The following is a 20,530-nucleotide window of genomic DNA, read 5'->3' as shown; positions in this document are numbered from 1 at the left end:
ACTTCTTGAAAAAAAAAATTAAAAGAAATTTTAGGCCAGGCATGGTAGCTCATGCCTGTAATCCCAGCACTTTGAGAGGCCAAGGCATGAGGACCACTTGAGGCCAGAAGTTCAAGAGCAGCTGAGCAACACAGTGAGACCCTCGTCTCTACAAAAAATTTAAAAATTAGCCAGGCGTGGTGTTGTGTGCCTGAAGCCCTAGCTACTACAGAGGCTGAGGCAGGAGGACTGCTTGAGGCCATAAGTTCAAGACCAGCCTGGGCAACACAGTGAGACTCTGTCTCTACCAAAACAAAATAAAACAAAACAAAACAAAAATAACTTAGCCAGGCATGGTGGCAGGCACCTATAGTCCTAGCTACTCGGGAAGCTGAAGCAGGAAGATCTCTTGAGCCCAGGAGTTCAAGGTTGCAGTGACTTAAGACTGCGCCACTGCACTCCAGCCTGGGTGACGGCAAGACACTGTAAAAGAAAAGAAAGAAAGAGGCCAGGCTTGGTGGCTCATACCTGTAATCCCAGCACTTTGGGAGCCCAAGGCGGGCGGATCACGAGGTCAGGAGTTCGAGACCAGCCTGGCCAACATAGCAAAACCCCATCTCTACTAAAATTACAAAAATTAGCCGGGCATGGTGGTGCATGCCGGTAGTCCCAGATACTCGGGAGGCTGAGGCAAGAGAATCACTTGATACTGGGAGGCAGAGGTTGCAGTGAGCCAAGATCACACCACTGCACTCCAGCCTGGGCAACAGAGCAAGACGTAGTCTCAAAAAAAAAAGAAAGAAAGAAAGAAAGAAATTTTACGTAAACTAGAATTTCAGTCCTGAGATACCGACTATAAAATGATAACGATTAACTAAGAAGTAAAACTGATATGGGAACCAAAAAACAGTTCATCTATACTTGAACTGCTTTAGGTAATCAGTGATAACAAACACCCAAAACCACTCTGAATCATGGATTTGCTTTGTAAAAATGCCAGGGGATGGGGCAGACAAGGAATCCTACAAGGTATGAGTTGTCAATTTCTTTTAGCCTTTCAGTATCACTGAAGAATAAACCTGATATAATCTCAAATGTGTATACTAAATATATGGTCGTTTTTTCTCTTGGTATTAAGATTTGTGATTTTTGCCCTCTGAAAGAGGGAAAGGATTGTAGACAAGCAGAATCACTGCCAAGGTTTATTGCTATAATTGTTTTTACGCTTGTTAGTAAGGTCAATTTTACATTTAGAGAGCTATTTAAATTACTTTAGTGTTCACAGGTATTCTGGAGCTCAAGACCCACTTGCTGAAATTAACCTACCAAATCAGGTAAGCTATACCATATAATCTGTAAGAGAAACTCAGAAGATAGAATCTGATATCCGACCAAGCATAATCACAATAAGATGTATATGTGTCTCCTTAATACATCAAATGAGCCACCCCTTTAGTGATTCTCAATCCTGGCTCTGCATTAGAATCATCTAAGGGAAGGAGATTTTAAAAGATGTTCAAGCCTCACCCTCACTCAACTAAACCTGAATCTCTAGGAATGTACATACTACCAAAAATTTTTTTTAAACTTTTCAAGTAATTCTAACGTGTAGCAGTCGTAGTTGAAAACCATGGCTCATCAGGCGCAGTGGCTCACACCTGTAATCCCAGCATTATGGGAGGCTAAGGTAGGTGAATCAATTCAGGTCAGGAGTTCAAGACCAGCCTGACCAACATGGTGACACCCCGTCTCTATTAAAAATACAAAAATTAGCAGGGCGTGGTGGTACACGCCTGTAGTCTCAGATACTCAGGAGGCTGAGGTGGAAGAATTGCTTGAACCTGGGAGGCAGAAGTTGCAGTGAGGTGAGATGGTGCCACAGCACTCTAGCCTGGGTGACAGAGTGTGAGACTCCGTCTCCAAACAAAACAAACAAACCCCCCCCACCCCAAAAAAAAAACTATGGCTCTCTAGTTGCTCCTTTGGTGCCACAAAACCTTTCTGCAGTCTAGTGAAACGTACGAGCCTTTTCTCAGAATAATATTCTTAAATACATAAATTCTGAGGGATTTCCAAGGAAAAAGTGTGTGTGTGTATGTGTATTGTTGCATTTTTTTTTTTTTTTTTTTTTTAAAAGAGACAGGCTCTCTCTACATTGCTGATCTAGAGCTCCTGGGCTCCAGTGATCCTCCTACCTTAGCCTCCCATGTAGCTGGGACTACAGGCGTGTACCACCGCTCCTTGCTCCAAAGTTTTTTTTATAGTAATATATACTTAATACATCAAATAACAAGCTCTAGAGGCCAACTCACTACATGAGTGATGAGTGCTGCTGCTAACACTATTACCTCTGTAAATTCTGGCCTACATTTATAATAAAAGGGAATGTTCAATTTCAGTTAGCGATTAGTGAGTCTTTTCCCCCATCCAATTTCATAGAACCCCTAAAATGCTATCCACATACCTGGGGAATTAGCAGAAGTACCAGTTATATCACTAAATGTTTTTTTCTGGCCTAGCTCCTCAGTAGTTAAATGTTCATAACACAATCTATACATGTAATTCTCAATCAACTGCATTAATTAACAGCGGAAGCTAACCAGAATGCTCAAGAGTATATCCAGCTAGTTATGATCGCATTTAATTCTCACAATAAAAACCCTTTTAACATAACAGCTATGAACCAGTTGGGTAGCCAACGCTGAGAGTGTAGCATTTTTGTTTTCTGGCCTGGTTACCCTAACACCATTGGGCAAAGAAAAACTGAACAGTTTCGTAGTACCCAAAAGAAGAGAGACTGGGCCTCCATAAGGAATGAAGTTGTATTATTTCCTGAATCTGTTGCCAGAGCAGGTCACTTTAAGAAAACAGGCTGGGCACAGTGGCTCCCAGCACTTTAGAAGACCGAGGTGGGTGGATCACTCGAGGTCACGAGTTCAAGACCAGCCTGGCCAAAATGGTGAAACCCCATCTCTACCAAAAATACAAAAATTGGCCAGGTATGGTGGCTCACGCTTGTAATCCCAGCACTTTGGGAGGCTGAGGCAGGTGGATCACCTGAGGTCAGGAGTTCAAGACCAGCCTAGCCAACATAGTGAAACCCTGTCTCTACTAAAAATACAAAATTAGCTGGGCATGGTGGTGCATGCCTGTAGTCCCAGCTACTTGGGAGGCTGAGGCAAGAGAATTGCTTGAACCCAGGAGGCAAAGGTTGCAGTGAGCCGAGATCATGCCATTGCACTGCAGCCTGGGTGACAGAGCCAGACTCCATCTTGAAAACAAAACAAACAACAACAACAAAATTAGCCAGGCGTAGTGGCAGGCCCCTGTAATCCCAGCTACTTGGGAAGCTGAGGGAGGAGAATCGCTTGAACCCGGGAGGCAGAGGTTGCAGTGAGCCAAGATCATATCACTGCACTCCAACCTGGGCAACAGAGACTCTGTCTCAAACCAAAAAAAAAAAAAAAAGAAGAGAAAACAGGGCAAGTTTCCAGTGCCCTTCTGTAACAAACTGCTTAGTGTAGCAAGAACAGCTGTCCCATGCTTATGCATTCCAACAACTTATTACTATAAAAAACTATCAAAATCCAGTTTTGCTTTTGAAATAATAACCTATAATCCCAATATCATTCTTCAGGTGATGTTAACAGGGAAGAGGCAGGGGACCCCAAATCAAAGCAGTAGAGCAAAAACTGGACTAGTTATCAAGACATACATATTACCAATGACTTAATTTTATTTTCTCTGTGAATAACACAACCATTTAAAACTGGTCAAAAGAAAGAGGGTAGGGGGGCCAGGCACAGTGGCTCACCCCTATAATCCCAGCACTTTGGGAGGCTGAGGCAGGTGGATCACTTGAGCTCAGGAGTTGGAGACCAGCCTGGCAAAATTGCAAAATCCTGTCTCTACCAAAAAACACAAAAATTAGCTGGGTGTGGTGGCAGGTATCTGTAATCCCAGCTACTTGGGAGGATGAGGTGGGAGGATGGCTTGAGCCCAGGAGGTATTGGTTGCAGTGAACCAAGATCACACCACTGCACTCCAGCCTGGGCAACAGAGCCAGATCCTGTCTCCAAAAAAAAAAAAGTTTGAAAGTAGGGTAAGCATATCATGTATTTAACCTTTTATAATTTCTTTTTTAGCACTGGCTTGAGACGTGATTCACATGCATACAATTCACCCATTTGAAGTGTATAACTCAATGGTTTTTATTTATGAATACATTCAAGTTTACAGAACCATCACAAATTTAAAACATTTTATCACCCCAAAGAGAAATCTGTACCTGTTAGCAGTCCCTCCCATTTCCCTCCAATCCCTGAGCCCTAGGAAATTACTAATCTACTTTGTCTCTAGGGATGTGCCCATATTTAACGTAACCATACAATATGTGTTCTTTTTGTTTCTAATTTTCTTTTTTCTTGGAGACAGGATCTCACTCTATCACCCAGGCTCGAATACAATCACGGCCCACTGCAGCCTCAACCTCGCGGGCTCAATCAATCCACCCACCTAGACCTCCCAATAATGAACTACAGGCATGTGCCACCATGCCCAGCTAAATTTTATATTTATAGAGATGGGGTTTTGCCATATTGTCCAGGCTGGTCTCAAACTCCTGGGCTTAAGCAATCCACCTGCCTCGGCCTCTCAAAGTGTTGGGATTACCGCCATGAGCTACCATGACTGGCCTTGTTTTTGGCTTTCAGTTAGCATGTTTTCAAAGTTCATGTTTTTGCATATATTAAGTACTTTTCTTGTGACAATATTCCATTATGTGCATATCCCACATTTAATTTATTTATGGACCTTGGATTGTTTCCAGTTTTGGCTATTACGAATAATGTTACCATGAACATTAGTGTATAAGATTTCTTTGTGGAGCTCACTTTGTGTGTTTTCCTTTTTCTTGGATATATACCTAGAAATGGAATTGCTAAGTAATGTGGTAACTCTATGTTTTACCTTCTTAAGAACTACCAGACTTTAAAGGGGCATTTACATTTACATTTCCAGTGTATAAGGGGTTCTAATTTCTCCATATCCTTACCAACATTTGATATTATCTTTTTTATTATAGCCATCCTTATGGGTCTGAAATGATATCTCATTGTGGTTTTGATTTACATTTCTCTGAAGGCTATCAAAGTAGAGCATCATTTCGTTTTCTTATTGGCCATTTGTACATCTTTGGAGAAATGTCTGTTCAAATATTTTCTCCATTTAAAAACTGGACTTATCAGGAGTTTGAGACCAGCCTGGCCAACATGGTGAAACTCCATCTCTACTAAAAATACAAAAAAATTAGCCAGGGACAGTGGCAGGCACCTGTAATCCCACCTACTCAGGAGGCTAAGGGGGAAGGATCCCTTGAGCCTGGGGGGCAGAGGTTCCATTGACCCAAGATTGTGCCACTGCACTCCAGCCTGGGCGACAGAGCGAGACTACGTCTTGAAAAAATAAGAATAAGTAAAATAAAAACTGGACTCATTATTATTACTTTTTAGAGGTATAGTTTTGCTATGTTGCTCAGGTTGGATTTGAACTCCTGGGATCAACTAATCCTCCTGCCTCAGCCTCTCAAATACCTGGGAATACAGGTGTGTACCACCGCACCTGGCTGGGTTTTTTCATTAATGAATTTTTACATGTTAGGGTTACAAATCCCTTATCAGACATGATTTACAAAAATGTTATCCTATTCTGTGGGTTGCCTTGCCACTTTCTATGTTTAACCTTCTGTTATGTGAAGCTAACTAACTCAGAGAAATATAACTTACGATCTTGGCTTCACAGGCACCATGTACTATTCCAACTATTCTCAAACATTTTGCAAAGGATTGCTTTACACTCTTAAAAATTGAGGAGCCCAGGCCGGGCACATTGACTCACACCGGTAATCTCAGCACTTTGGGAGGCCAAGGCGGGCAGATCACAAGGTCAGGAGTTTGAGACCGGCCTAGCCAATTTGGTGAAACCCCGTCTCTACTGAAAATACAAAAAATTAGCCGGGTGTGGTGACACACGCCTGTAGTCCTAGCTACTTGGGAGGCTGAGGCAGAAGAATTGCTTGAACCCGGGAGGTGGAGGTTGCAGTGAGCTAAGATTGCAAAACTGCACTCCAGCCTGGGCGACAGAGTAAGACTCCGTCTCCAACAAATAAAAATAAAAATAAATACTAATAATTGAGGAGTCCAAAGGGATTCTATTACTACTTACATTAGAAATTAAAACAGGCTGGGCACGGTGGCTCAAGCCTGTAATCCCAGCACTTTGAGAGGCCGAGGCGGGCAGATCACGAGGTCAGGAGATCCAGACCATCCTGGCTAACACAGTGAAATCCCGTCTCTACTAAAAATACAAAAAATTAGCTAGGCGTGGTGGCGGGCGCCTGTAGTCCCAGCTACTTGGGAGGCTGAGGCAGGAGAATGGCGTGAACCCAGGAGGCAGAGCTTGCAGTGAGCCGAGATTGCGCCACGGCACTACAGCCTGGGCTACAGAGCGAGACTCTGTCTCAAAAAAAAAAGAAAAAGAAAAAGAAATTAAAACAAAAAATTAAAGTAATTCATTTAAAAATAATAAATTCCTTAAATATCAATATATTTTTTCAAAGGAAATTTTCCAAAATAAAAAAAAAGTCAAAAGAATGGCACCATTTTACATTTTCATGATCTTTTAAATGTCTGGCTGAATAGAAGACATTATCTGCTTCTTTCAATCAAACAAAACAATGTATCTGTTACAATACATTGTTTTAGATGAAAAATATGAAGAAATTTCAGCCTCACAATTACGTAGTTGGAAAAGGGAGGAAAGACCATTTTTAATAGCCTTTACATATAACTGTGGAGAGGTGATGTAGCCTCTGGAAAGCCCTAGGAGTTATGATTTATTGAAACTCCTAACCACTTTCTTTCTATATGAGCTCGTAACTTTTATTAGGAGGTTGTTAATGGGAGGGTGGGAGGTGAAGAAGTCACAGACGCTATCATGTTAATGACTGAAATAATAATATAATTTAAGGCTGGGCACGGTGGGTCACACCTGTAATCCCAGCAGTTTGGGAGGCTGAGGTGGAGGAGTCCTTGAGGCCAGGAGGTTGAGGCTGTGGTGAGCTATGATCATGCCAGTGCACTCCAGCTTGGGCAACAGAGCGAGACTTGGTCTCCAAAAATAATAATAATAATAACAACAACAATAATAATAATAATCTAATTTCTTCTATTTCTACTATGCAGGCAAAACGGCCCAAAAAAAAAAAAAAAGATAATTCTCTTTCTTCAAATAGCTACTTTCATGATAAACTAGAAGGGTGTTATACTAGGGGTCATGTTGAAATTAAGTTAAAGTAGGGATCATTAAAGTGGTAACACAAAAGTATGAATAGAGGGGGAGAAAAATGGTAGACTGAAAGATTTAATATGTAAGCTTTTTACTATGACCAACAGAAAAAGCAGAGCTGAGTCTCAACCTGGGTTTTATATTTCTCACTATTTAGGGTAATAACTAAATATACGGGGGTGGGGAGCAGGTGGGCAGCAAAAATCAGTAAAATACCATCCTCAAATATCTGCCATTTTTTCATCCACTTATTTATCAAGAATGTATTTTAAAACAACCAGGTATCATCTAACTCTGTGGTCTGCAAGCTTTTATTCACATAAAAACCACTGTGGCACCTGTTTCAAATGAAGAGTCTCAGCCCCACTTAACAGTTAGGTTTGAAATGAGAGTCTACGTATCCATACTTTTATAAAGCACCTAATCATGACACAAATGGGCCATGGGCTTCACTTTAAGAAATATGTACCACCTCAGCTATCTGTTCCACAAATGTTTTCCAAATGTCATGTTTCATTAAAAATAAGGTGGCAACAAACTTGTCATTCCAAGTGAATTTTTTGCTAAAATATTAAGAAAACGAAATATACTATGTATTTGAAGTCTTAAGTCTCTCTCTGTGGTTAACTTTTTTTCAAAATTAAAAGTAGACCTGAGTAGTACTCTGTAAGACTTTTTTTGAGACGGAGTCTCACTCTGTCACCTAGGCTGGAGTGCAGGGGCTCTACCTTAGCTCACTGCAACCTCTGACTCCTGGGTTAAAGGGATTCTCCTGCCTCAGCCTCCCAAGTAGCTGGGATTACAGGTATGCACCACCACACTCAGCTAATTTTGTATTTTTAGTAGAGTTGGAGTTTCACCAGGCTGGCCAGGCTGGTCTTGAACTCCTGACCTCAAGTGATCTGCTAGCCTCAGCCTCCCAAAGTGCTGGGATTACAGACAGGTGTGAGCCACGGTGCCATGCTGAGACTTTCATAGAGGAGTAACTTAACTGATTCCATTCATATGCCTAGATAATAAAGTACTGTATGTGACAGGTGTCACAATGAGACCGGATATTAGGACCAGATGTCAGCTTAGTTCTGTGTTCCTTTACCAATGCAACCAAACCCTACTTCATGTTTGCTGTGAATGAAACTGAACATGTATCCTACAATACAAAACAAAAATAATCCCTCCAAATCATCCACAGATTAAAAATCTAAACATATAAACAACTCGAAAACTTAAAAAAAGAGATCTTGGGCTGGGCATGGTGACTCATGCCTGTAATCCCAGCGCTTTGGAAGGCTGAGGCGGGCGGATCACGAGGTCAGAAGATCAAGACCATCCCGGCTAACATGGTGAAACCCTGTCTCTACTAAAAATACAAAAAATTAGCCGGACATGAGGGCGTGGTGGCGGGCGCCTGTAGTCCCAGCTACTCGGGAGGCTGAGGCAGGAGAATGGCGTGAACCCGGGAGGCGGAGCTTGCAGTGAGCAGAAATCGTGCCAGTGCACTCCAGCCTGGCGAAAGTGCGAGACTCTGTCTCAAAAAAATACATAAAATAAAATAAATAAAATAAAGATCTTGGCTTAATGTACTGTTTCAAATAATTATATTTATCATTATCTGCTTAGTAAACTTGCATATTCATCCCCTAGGAAACAAATAGCTGCAAAATATAAATTAAAATCTTAACCGTTTGGAACTTAAAAGACGAGACTTCTATCAAATATGAGTAATCCAGATTTAATACACTAAATAAGTCAAATATTAGAAAAACATTAATTAGGACACACAGAAGCTTTGCCCTTCTGATTTTATCCAATATTTACTATGTATCCTAAGTTGTCCATTAATCTAAAAATAGTTTAAACAACTGCCAACTCAAATCCCTTTTTTAGCCCAATTCTCATACCATTACCAACTGTCCAACAAAACAAACAAAAAGACTCAAATTCACAAGTAGGTCCTACCTAAAGAGAAAGATTCAGAGACATGGTAGAAAAGCTTAAAATCACTGTCACCAAATCGAAGGTTTATTTTTTAAAAAAAGCTTAAAATCGTGAATTCATATGGGCAATTGTCCAATTAATAGGTAAAAACACCCAAATACAGATTTTGCCCTTCTGAAGGTCTATCTGGGATGTAAACGCCTACATTCCCTGAAATAATGTCGAAGGAATGCAATATCACCTAACACAGTACCTTTCTGTTGTATCTCTAAGAAAAACCCAATTTTCATTCTTTAAGCACAGAGCAATTTCTCTTAGGAGCAATTGTCCCCAAACAGAATATCTGATATGCTCCAGTTTCCTAAGAAATATCAATAATAAAGATCAAATCAATTTGCCTAACCAAAACTGTTACACCAAACAAGCATCACTAAAAATAGGAGGAAGAAAACTAGGAAAGGTTGTTACAGAAAGGTTTTGGAAAAAATAAGTCCAAAAACATACATTGTCCAACACACATAGTTGGCTCTTTCTCTGCCTCTTCAAACCCCTACACATATGCGCCTTGACTAAAATGGGCAACACTGTTACTTCTAAACAGCTTTAAGAACTAATGGTTACCTAATGAAATAAACCAGGTTTCAGGTTTCAACACTGTGGATGTTTCAACTTTCTCTTTCCTTATTAATAAGTATATAATAGGACAAATACTCTTCATATTTTCTAAATCTTCCCAAAATTATTTTTCACTAAAAACATGTATTTATGAGCCTAAATGCTCCTTTGTTAAGAACTACTGGCAATTAATTTGTGCTTCTTAGAGTCATGTAGTTTTTCCAAGCTGAGGATCATTTGGCTTGTAATTTAGGCATTCCAAATTCTAGGATAGGTTATATATTGTTTAAAAGGTGAAATATGGCTGGACTCACACCTGTAATCCCAACAGTTTGGGAGGCTGAGGCAGAAGGATCACTTAAGTCCAGGAGCTCAAGACCAGCCTGGGAAACATAGTGAGACTTTGTCTCTACCTAAATAGTAAATAAATAAAAATTTTAAAAAGTAAACTATTATTTCTAAGAGTAGAGAAACAAAATTTTAGGGCCTTAAGGGTTCATATGAATTGATGAGGCCAAACACATACCTCTTCCTCCTCGTATCCAACAAAACTTTAAGAATCAACCACACACTGGAAACAGATTGAGAGAGAACCATCCACTCTTATGCCCCAAATATTATGATGCACCTGTCTTCCCAATAGTTTAAATTATTGGAGAAATTTGTAATGTACTGTATATATATAGCCTAAATGCAAACTTAATCCATTCATTTACTGAATACCTTTAAGCATCAAAATATTATTTCTTAGGTCTTTAAGACATAAAGATGAATAACACCATCTCTTCAACTCAAGAAGCTCAAAACCCAATGGAAGAACTCTAAATAACAGCATATTATTATTATGTAAGTGTAGTGCATTTACATATTACATATTATTATGTAAGAGTAGTGCACAAGGTTAAATGGACCTAAGAATGAGATCAAAAGCTGAATCAGGCATAAAAAAAAAAAAAAAACAGGCAGGGCACAGTGGCTCACACCTGTAATCCCAGCACTTTGGGAGGCCAAGACGGGCAGATCACTTGAGGTCAGGAGTTCAAGACCAGCCTGGTCAACATGGTGAAACCCCATCTCTACTAAAAATACAAAAAAATTAGCCGGGCATTGTGGTGTGTGCTTGTAATCCCAGCTACCCAGGAGGCTGAGGCAGAATTGCTTGAACCTGGGAGGCAGAGGTTGCAGTGAGCTGAGATCGCGCCACTGCACTTCAGCCTGGGCAACAGAGCAAGACTCCATCTCAAAAAAAACAAAAAATAAACACAAAAAAACAAAACCATGAAATAAATAATACAGCCATAATTCCACACAGAAATCCTACGTTTGTCAGGGGGATCAACCTATATGCGAATAGTTTTACCACCATTAAACTGGCAAAAACAGTAAGCAAGGGGCTTCAGAAGAGTATCCTTGAACACTATAAGGTAATTCCAACAGCTCTCTACATGCAGAATTGAACTTTCTTACTAGAGTTAAAAAACAAACAAACAAACAAACAAAATCACAGCAATAAACCTTGTAGTGATTTTGCTTGTCTGCAATAATTTCCCTCTGTTAGGGGGCACGAATCACAAATCTTAGCACCAAGAGAGAAATGACTATCCGTATATTTCAGTAAAAAAGTTAAGAATCAGGTTTATTCTACAAACTTGAACTTCAGTGCTACTAAAAGGCTAAATCTACACCTGCATCTTGTAGGACTCTTTATCCACCCCATCCCTTGGCATTTTTCCAAAGCAAATCCATGATTCAGAGTGGTTTTAATTTTTTTCTTATTATTCTTTAGTTTCATTGAGTTTATTTTTCTCATCCATGATTTCAGGTCATTTTGGATACTCTCTTTTCCTCCAGATTTTCAATATTGTCTTAAACATCAAACAAGGTGCAGCTCATTCATATTTTCCATCAGTCACTCCTTAAGGTGCTATTTAATGGCTATTTTAGTTGAAGCTGAATACAGTATCTAGGATTTGCTTTGAAGTAATGGGGGTGGGAGAAGCAAATGAAATCACAGAGGAAACAAGATTAGCCATAAATTGAAGCTCTATGACAGGTACTTCATATATTATACTATTTTTCTTATATGTTTGAAATGTATTATTAAAAAGTTAAAGAAAAGGCTATATGAAGATGACTTCCTTGTTGATAATCAGATGTCTAAGTTGCTGTTCAGACTGAAGGAAAAGATACAGGAGCCACCAAAAAGGTGTGGACAAGTTGAGCGTGCAAAATAAAAATGGCTATCACTGATATTAACACACTAAGAGAAATCTATGAATCCATAGCGATACTTAATCTTCAGGGAGAAAAAAAGGTCTTTTTTGCAGAAAGTATGAGCCAGTAAACAGACACAGACCAATAGAATTGTGGATTTTAAAAACAAAACAAAACAAAACCACCATTGCTACTTCCAATGTAATAGCTAATTTTGTCATGATTTATCAATTGATAACTAGGTATAAGGTGATTAAAGAACATGGTATCAACTCACGGATTATTAACTGCAAAGGGGAACATGACCCTTAACAATGAGAAGATCACCCTAAACCAAGTGATCAAACAGAACCATCCAACAGAACCCAGCAGAAGCGCCTGCTAATGTTAAGTATTCTATACAAAAATACTTAACCCAAATATCAAGGTTGAGTATAGACCTAACTGTAAAGTTTTCGGGAAATACAGAAGATGAAGGGGCAAGTTAAATGACATCATCAACCCCAAACCAAAAGCAAGCAAGCAAACAAACAACAAAAAACAAATACACCCAGAAAAGCAGTGTAAGTGTCCTTGACTCCTCAAATAGACAACAGCCCCAGGGGAGAATGGTGGGACTACTTAAAGAGACAAAAGCAAATGATTCAATATGTAAATCTAGATTGATTCTGGTTAAAAAAAAAAAAACAAACAAAAAAAACATATTCTTGGGACAAGTGGGGAAATTTGAAGAAGGACTAGATTTTAGAAATATTATTATTTTCTTGGGTGGGGAAATGGTATGAAGATTATTTAACAACATTTTGCTCTTATTTATATGAGAATGCTGAAATATTTGGGCTGCAAAGTGTCAACATACTTTCAAACAAACATGCATGGACCAGACATGGTGGCTCGTGCCTGTCTCTAATCCCAAAACTTGGAGACACTGAGGTGGGCGAATCGCTTCAGCCCCGGAGTTCCGAGACCAGGCTGGGAAACATGGTGAATTCCTGTCTCTACAAAAAAAAAAACTACAAAAATTAGGCCGGGTGCGGTGGCTCACGCCTGTAATTCCAGCACTTTGGAAGGCAGAGGCAGGCGGATCACTTGAGGTCAGAAGTTCAAGACCAGCCTGGGCAACGTGGCGAAACCCGTCTCTACTTAAAATACAAAAATCAGCGGGGCATGGTGGCGAGCGCCTGTGATCCCAGCTACTCGGGAGGCTGAGGCAGGAGAATCGCTCCAAACGGGAGGCGGAGGCTGCAGTAAGGCGAGATCGCGCCACTGCACTCCAATCTGGCCGACAGAGCTTGAGGTTCCGTTTCAAAAAAAAAAAAAAAAATTAGCTGGACATGGTGGCGCGCGCCTGTACTCCCAGCTACTCAGGAGGCTGAGGCAGGAGGCTGAGGTGGGAGGATCACAGAGCGCAGGGAGGTCGAAGCTACAGTAAGCTGTGAAGGCGTCACAGCACTCTAGCTTTAGTGACAGAGACCCTGTTCTCAATCAGCATGGGGAGATAAAGCAAGTATGGCAAGGCTTTCAACTGTTGATTCCAGGTGAAGAGTTGTCCCACAGGTGTTCACTGCACTTTTCTTTGAACTTTTCTCTATGTTCTAAACTTTGCACAATAAAACCCTTGGGGGAAATTATTTTTCTACAATTTTGACCACCATCTGTCTGTCCCATTGAAACACCACAGTTCTAAAACATTCAAGAGGTCATGGTAACATTTCTGTGTCTTTGTAATTTTAGATAAATTCTAAGATTAACGATGAATTTCGGAAACTTTCAATGAAACCTCAATTAATTAATCCTTCACTTTCAGATGACAAATACTAGATCAGAAAAGAGGTAAACAGTTTTGATACGGTAATTTTAAGACTTCGCATGCTCGGGCATGCTAACAGTATGTAAAATGTAAATAGTGCGAAGATTTCTGGACTGAAACCAGTCCTCGAGCAAACACAAAACAATTTAGTCAAACTGCCGACAAAATGAAATCTACAGTCTTACAGACTATGCAATAGAACACTCCTATTTTGCCTCATCTCTGTCAACCTTCAATAACATCTTCCACGTTATAAGCTAGGGAACCTGAAAAATGAAAATCTAAGTGCATGTCGTTGCTATGGCAATGGGAAATTTCAGGAAATTGAGACTGCAGGCTACCTAGCCTCCATTTTAGAAACTGTATTTATCTAAACACACCAGGACTTAGATCGAAAAACAAATTTAATGGCATCTTTCAAAACTATTTTGTTTCCTCTCTCACACTAAAAGGTACTCTCCTACAAAATTCTGAATACAAAGAGAAAAAAAAACAAACCACACTGATCTAACCTAAAAGTCTGAATTTTTAAATATTTAGTTGTCACCCATATTTACTACTAAAACATGCTTTTATTTACAGTGGCCAAAACAGACTTCTCATTTTCAACTTATAATATACCTGCAATGTTTATGTAGCTGGAAAAACGAAAATGAAATGTGACTAAAAGGAAGAAAAGGAAGAAAACGAAAATAAGCCACAATATTCCCAAAACCACAGCATAACTTGCTTCTTTCTTCACTCGCTCTCTTAAATCTTAATTCTCCAGATTAGCTTTGTCTCAAATATTTCTCAAACTAGTAACCTATTTCTGGGTACACTACATTTGGCTGGGTGAAAGAAACACTGTCAAGTTTTTCTAAAACGGCGGGTGCGCGTTAAAATAATTCCTATCCACTCTAATACCAAAGCGATATCAAAGGAAAGCATCCCATCTGGAGTAGTCCCATGAATCTAAATAGGACGAAGCAGCCTACCGGCTATTGTCTAAATCAAGTATTTACTCGTATTAGTGCCTAAGACAGGGAAGTAAAAAAAACCTAAATTTTAATCAGATCTTGCTCCCCATTCCCACCACTCTTGTATATACCCTGTCCCCCGGGTTCACTAGACCCAATTCCTTCCTCAGGCGAACATGTCTGGAGCAGTCGGAGGAACAGACGTGGAGAAGAGGTCGCCACGAGGCCCCACCACTCTCCTTCCTCACCTGCTCCGTGGCTCCGTCTCCTGACATGGCCTCAGCTGATTACAACGTGCGCACTGACCGTCGATGGGAAGCTAGAAAAGAAAAATTAAACTAAAAACCACCCCCAAATCAGTAAAGTTACCCCCTGCCCAGCTGAGCCAGACCGCCAACACCAATCGCCACCGCCCACTCAGATATGAATTAAAATGGCTGCGCCCCTGCCGGCCGAGGAGGGGGGTGTGTGGCTTTCGCATTAACTTCCGGGGCAGTGGGCGGGGCTAATTTCGCGACTCGTTGGTTATTCCGAACGTGCAGAAGGCAGCGAGATCCCGGGGCGGGCCCAATTCCTGGGCTGACGTCACTACCCCGGCCTGGAGAGGCTGTTGCTGAGCCGGCTCTAACCGGCTGGAAGGCGGGAATCTGTTTCGCCTGGAGGCTCGCGCGCTTTTTGGAATTCAGTTAAAAAGCTTTAAGAGCCTGGCTCCTCACGGTTGAAGCCTGATTGCTAGTCAGCAATGCTAAGCGTTAAATGCCTCCTATATTTAGGGGATAAGGAATCCGTGAAGGTTTTCTCTGGTCTCAGTTCCTGCTTTTTACTTTTCTTGGGGGTGGGAGGGATAGATCAAGCCCACGTTAATTTTTACTGCCGCCGTCTACTCTTATGTAGAAAGCTTTGAAGTCTGTGAGACCTGGATTTTCAGCTCAAAATCTCAGCATGGTTCCTTGACTGCAAAGTGGATATGATTGTTTGGAGCCCAGACTGCTTGGATTTTAACTAAGATAAGTAACTCTGGGCAATTAAACTTTGTACCTCAGCTTTCTGGCCTATAGGTGGGAATAATAGTACCTGCAACTGAAATAAATCATACGGCCGGGCGCGGTGGCTCACGCCTGTAATCCCAGCACTTTGGGAGGCCGAGGCGGGCGGATCACAAGGTCAGGAGATCGAGACCACAGTGAAACCTCGTCTCTACTAAAAATACAAAAAATTAGCCGGGCGCGGTTGTGGGCGCCTGTAGTCCCAGCTACTCGGGAGGCTGAGGCAGGAGAATGGCGTGAACCCGGGAGGCGGAGCTTGCAGTGAGCCGAGATCGCGCCACTGCACTCCAGCCTGGGCTGGGCGACAGAGCGAGACTCCGTCTCAAAAAAAAAAAAAAAAAAAAAAAGAAATAAATCATACGTAGAAAGGTGTTAGGAACAGTATCTGGCATTAAGATTAAATGAGATTGACCGGGCGTGGTGACCCACGCCTGTAATCCCAGCACTTTGGGTGGCCAAGACGAATGGATCAGGAGTTCTAGGCCAGGCGTGGTGGCTCACGCCGGTAATCGCAGCACTTTGGGAGGCCGGGGCGGGTGGATCATGAGGTAAGGAGATTGAGACCATCCTGGCTAACACCGTGAAACCCCGTCTTTACTAAAAATACAGTGAGCCGAGATCATGCCACTGCACTCCAGCCTGGGCAACAGAGCGAGACTCCCTATCAAAAAAAAAAATAAATAAATGAGCTAAGTCTTCTGAAACTGCTCTTCCATTTAAGCGTCATTGTAAGATGTCTGCAAGCATTTCTCGCCTACAGGGGTTCGATGCCCCAGAGTAACCTGTTGAACTGTTCCCAGACTCGCCTTATTCTTTTAGATCTCCTTTCCTCTGCTCAAACTTACACTTACTCCCTTTCCACAGGCTGAAATCTTACCCTTAAAATAATCAGACACATGGGCAAAAGATGTGTATTAACAGATGTTCATTGCCCCATCCAGCAATGGAGGACTAGTTAAAAATATCACAAGATTTATCTCTGCAATAGAATGTCACGCAGCAAACCAATGCTAATGTACGATGACTGACATAGAAAGGCAACCACCGTATTAAATAAAGAAAAGCAGAATATGAAAGTGTTTTACATATATATACTTACCAATTTAGCATCCCTAATCAAAAAATCCAAAATCTGAAATGCTCCAATAAGCATTTCCTTTGAGAGTCATGTCAGTGCTTAAAAAGTTAGATTTTGGAGCATTTTGAGTTTTGGAACATTTGGGATTTTTTTTTTTTTTTTCTCTTGAGGCAGAGTCTTGCTCTGTCGTCCAGGCCAGAGTGCAGTGGTGCGATCTCAGCTCACTGCACCCTACGCCTCCCGGGTTCAAACGATTCTCCTGCCTCAACCTCCCGAGTAGCTGGGATTACAGGCGTGCACCACCACGCCTGGCTAATTTTCTTTCTTTCTTTCTTTCTTTTTTTTTTTTTGAGACAGAGTCTCACTCTGTAGCTGGGGCTGGAGTGCAGTGGCACTATCTCGGCTCACTGCAAGCTCCGCCTTCCGGGTTCAGGCTATTCTCCTGCCTCAGCCTCCCGAGTAGCTGGGACTACAGGCATTTTTATTAGAGATGGGGTTTCACTGTGTTAGCCAGGATGGTCTCGATCTCCTGACCTCGTGAGCCGCCCACCTTGGCCTCCCAAAGTGCTGGGATTACAGGCGTGAGCCATGGCGCTCAGCCTAATTTTTGTATTTTTAGTAGAGATGGGATTTCAGCATGTTGGCCAAGCTAGTCTGAACTCCTGACCTCAAGTGATCCACCCAACTTGGCCTCCCCAAGTGCTGGGATTACAGGCGTGAGCCACCGTGCCTGGCCCAGACTTTTGAATTAGGAATACTCAACCTGTATATATCTTTTTTTTTTTTTTTTTTTTGAGACTGAGTCTTGCTCTTTCACCCAGGCTGGAATGCAGTGGCACGATCTCAGCTCAGTGCAACCTCTGCCTCCTGGGTTCAAGCAATTCTCATGCCTCAGCCTCCTGAGTAGCTGGGATTACAGGCTTCCGCCACCACGCCGGGCTAATTTTTGTATTTTCAGTCGAGACAGGATTTCACCATATTGGCCAGGCTGGTCTCCAACCCCTGACCTCAGGTGATCCACCAGCTTTGGCCTCCCAAAGTGCTGGGATTACAGGCATGAGCCACCACGCCCGGCCTCAACCTGTATATAGCTTTAAAAAATTAAAAGTGGTTATATCTACATTGTGTGTCACATAAATTTACTCTTTTTATCTGTTTTCTGATTTTTTATTGAACTGACGTAAGAACAACAAAGTCTTAAAACAGTATTCATACTCTATCTTTCAGAGTTTGACTCAAATGCCATTTTTTCCAGTTTTTTGTTTTGTTTTGTTTTGTTTTGACAGGGTCCCCCTCTGTTGCCTAGGCTGGAGTGCAGTGGCGAGATCTTGGCTCACTGCAACCTCTGCTGAAGGGGTGGCCTGCCCCTCCACACCTGTGGGTGTTTCTCGTTAGGTGGAACGAGAGACTTGAGAAAAGAAATAAGACACAGAGACAAAGTATAGAGAAAAGCGGGGCCCAGGGGACCGGCGCTCAGCTTACAGAGGACCCACGCCGGCCCCGGTCTCTGAGTTCCCTTAGTATTTATTGATAATTATCTTTACCATCTTAAAGACAGGGGAGTGGCAGGACAATAGGATCAAAGAAAAAAGAGGAAATCGGCAGTAAGACATATGAACAAAAACCTCTGTGACAAGAATAAGTTCAAAGGACAATGCTGTGCCTTGAGATGCATATGCAAACATCTCCATAAACCTTTTGGCAGCATAGTTTCAGTCTATCACATGGGGAGAAACCTTAGACAATACCTAGCTTATCTAGGAACAAAGTCACACCCTGCACGCCCAAAATCCATTAAACCTTGAGTTACCACAGCACATGTCTCTTGCAAGGACAAGGTTGGGGGTAGGGTCACAGATTAACAGCATCTCAAATACAGAACAAAATGGAGTCTCTTATGTCTACTTCTTTCTATATAGACACAGTAACAGGCTGATCTCTTTCTTTTCCCCACACTCTGCCTCTCAGGTTCAAGCGATTCTCCAACTTCAGCCTCCTGAGTAGTTAGGATTATGGGCACCTGCCCCCATGCCTGGCTAATTGGTTTTGTTTTGTTTTGTTTTGTTTTTTGAGACAGAGTCTCAATCTGTCACTCAGGCTGGAGTGTAGTGGCCGGATCTCAGCTCACTGCAAGCTCCGCCTCCCGGGTTTACGCCATTCTCCTGCCTCAGCCTCCTGAGTAGCTGGGACTACAGGCGCCCACCACCTCGCCCGGCTAGTTTTTTGTATTTTTTAGTAGAGACGGGGTTTCACCATGTTAGCCAGGATGGTCTCGATCTCCTGACCTCGTGATCCGCCTGTCCCGGCCTCCCAAAGTGCTGGGATTACAGGCTTGAGCCACCGCGCCCGGCCTAATTTTTGTATTTTTAGTAGAGACAGGGTTTCAGCATGTTCCCCAGGCTGGTCTTGAACTCCTGGACTCAAGCGATCCTCCTGCCTTGGTCTCCCAAAGTGTTGGGATTACAGGCGTAAGCTGTGGCGCCTGGCCTCCATTTTTTCCAGCGTTTTTAACGAATATGGAGATAAAAGTTTAAATAATAATACAATGAACACCTGTATACCTCCCACCTTGATTAACATTTTGGTGTGTTTGCTTTATATGTATGTATTTACATACATAGTTTTTTTGGCAGGGAGAGCCAGATTGTTTTTTATTTTTATTTTTCTGCCTAGAGTCTTTTAGTATTACAGTTTCAGGTTTTGTTCACAGAATAATATGAAAATAAATTACAGACATTGTGACAATCCCAAAATAGTCAATTTGTGTTTTCTGTGAATAATGACATTCTCCTCCATAGTCACATAACCTAAGATATAAAGGGGCTGAGTGTGGTAGCTCATGCTTGTAATCCCAGCACTTTAGGAAGCCAAGGGGGAAAGATCATTTGAGCACAAAAGTTTGAGGCCAACCTGGGCAACATCACACGACCCCTCTACAAAAAAATTTAAAAATTAGCTGATTTTGGTGTCGCATGCCTGTGGTCCCAGCTACTTGGGAAATGGGAGGATTGTTTGAGCCCAGGAGTTAAAAGTTGCAGTGAGCTATGATCACACCACTTCTCTCCAGCCTGGGAAACAGAGAGAGACCCTGTTTCAAAAAATTTAAATTGATGATTAGAAAAAATTCATAAATAGGCTGGGTGTGGTGGCTCACGCCTGTAATCCCAGCACTTTGGGAGGCCAAGGTGGGTGGATCACGAGGTCAGGAGATCGAGACCATCCTGGCTAACACGGTGAAACCCCATCTCTACTAAAAAACACACACAAAAAAAATTAGCCGGGCATGGTGGCGGGCGCCTGTAGTCCCAGTTACTCCAGAGGCTGAGGCTGGAGAATGGCCTGAACCCGGGAGGTGGAGCTTACAGTGAGCCGAGATCTTGCCACTGCACTCCAGCCTGGGCGACAGAGTGAGACTCCATCTCGAAAAGAAAAAGAAAAAAACAAAAAAGAAAAGAAAAAAATCATAAATAGAAAGATTTGCTCACAATAGCAATAACAACTATAAAACATCCAGTAACAGCTCTTTTCCTGGTCACCTATGACTTCC

The 20,530-nt window shown here is 41.8% G+C and overlaps 1 protein-coding gene across 2 annotated transcripts in view; it reads right to left on the bottom strand.

The window, feature by feature from the left end:
- CSTF3 (cleavage stimulation factor subunit 3) overlaps window positions 1-15,289 on the bottom strand; it is a 77,619-nt gene extending 62,330 nt beyond the window's left edge. For both annotated transcript variants that reach the window (XR_012423345.1, XM_005578255.3), the window contains exon 1: window positions 15,108-15,289. Coding sequence is in view for 1 of the 2 variants with exons in the window: in XM_005578255.3 (XP_005578312.1) it covers window positions 15,108-15,134 (27 nt within the window). In the remaining variant the exon portion in view is untranslated. The remainder of the gene's footprint in view (window positions 1-15,107) is intronic.
- Window positions 15,290-20,530: the final 5,241 nt, after the last annotated feature.

The sequence above is a fragment of the Macaca fascicularis genome, chromosome 14, assembly GCF_037993035.2.
Source record: "Macaca fascicularis isolate 582-1 chromosome 14, T2T-MFA8v1.1".
Classification (NCBI taxonomy): Eukaryota; Metazoa; Chordata; class Mammalia; order Primates; family Cercopithecidae; genus Macaca; species Macaca fascicularis.
The sequence above is the reverse complement of the archived record's forward strand: the minus strand, read 5'-3'. Positions and strand labels throughout refer to the sequence as shown.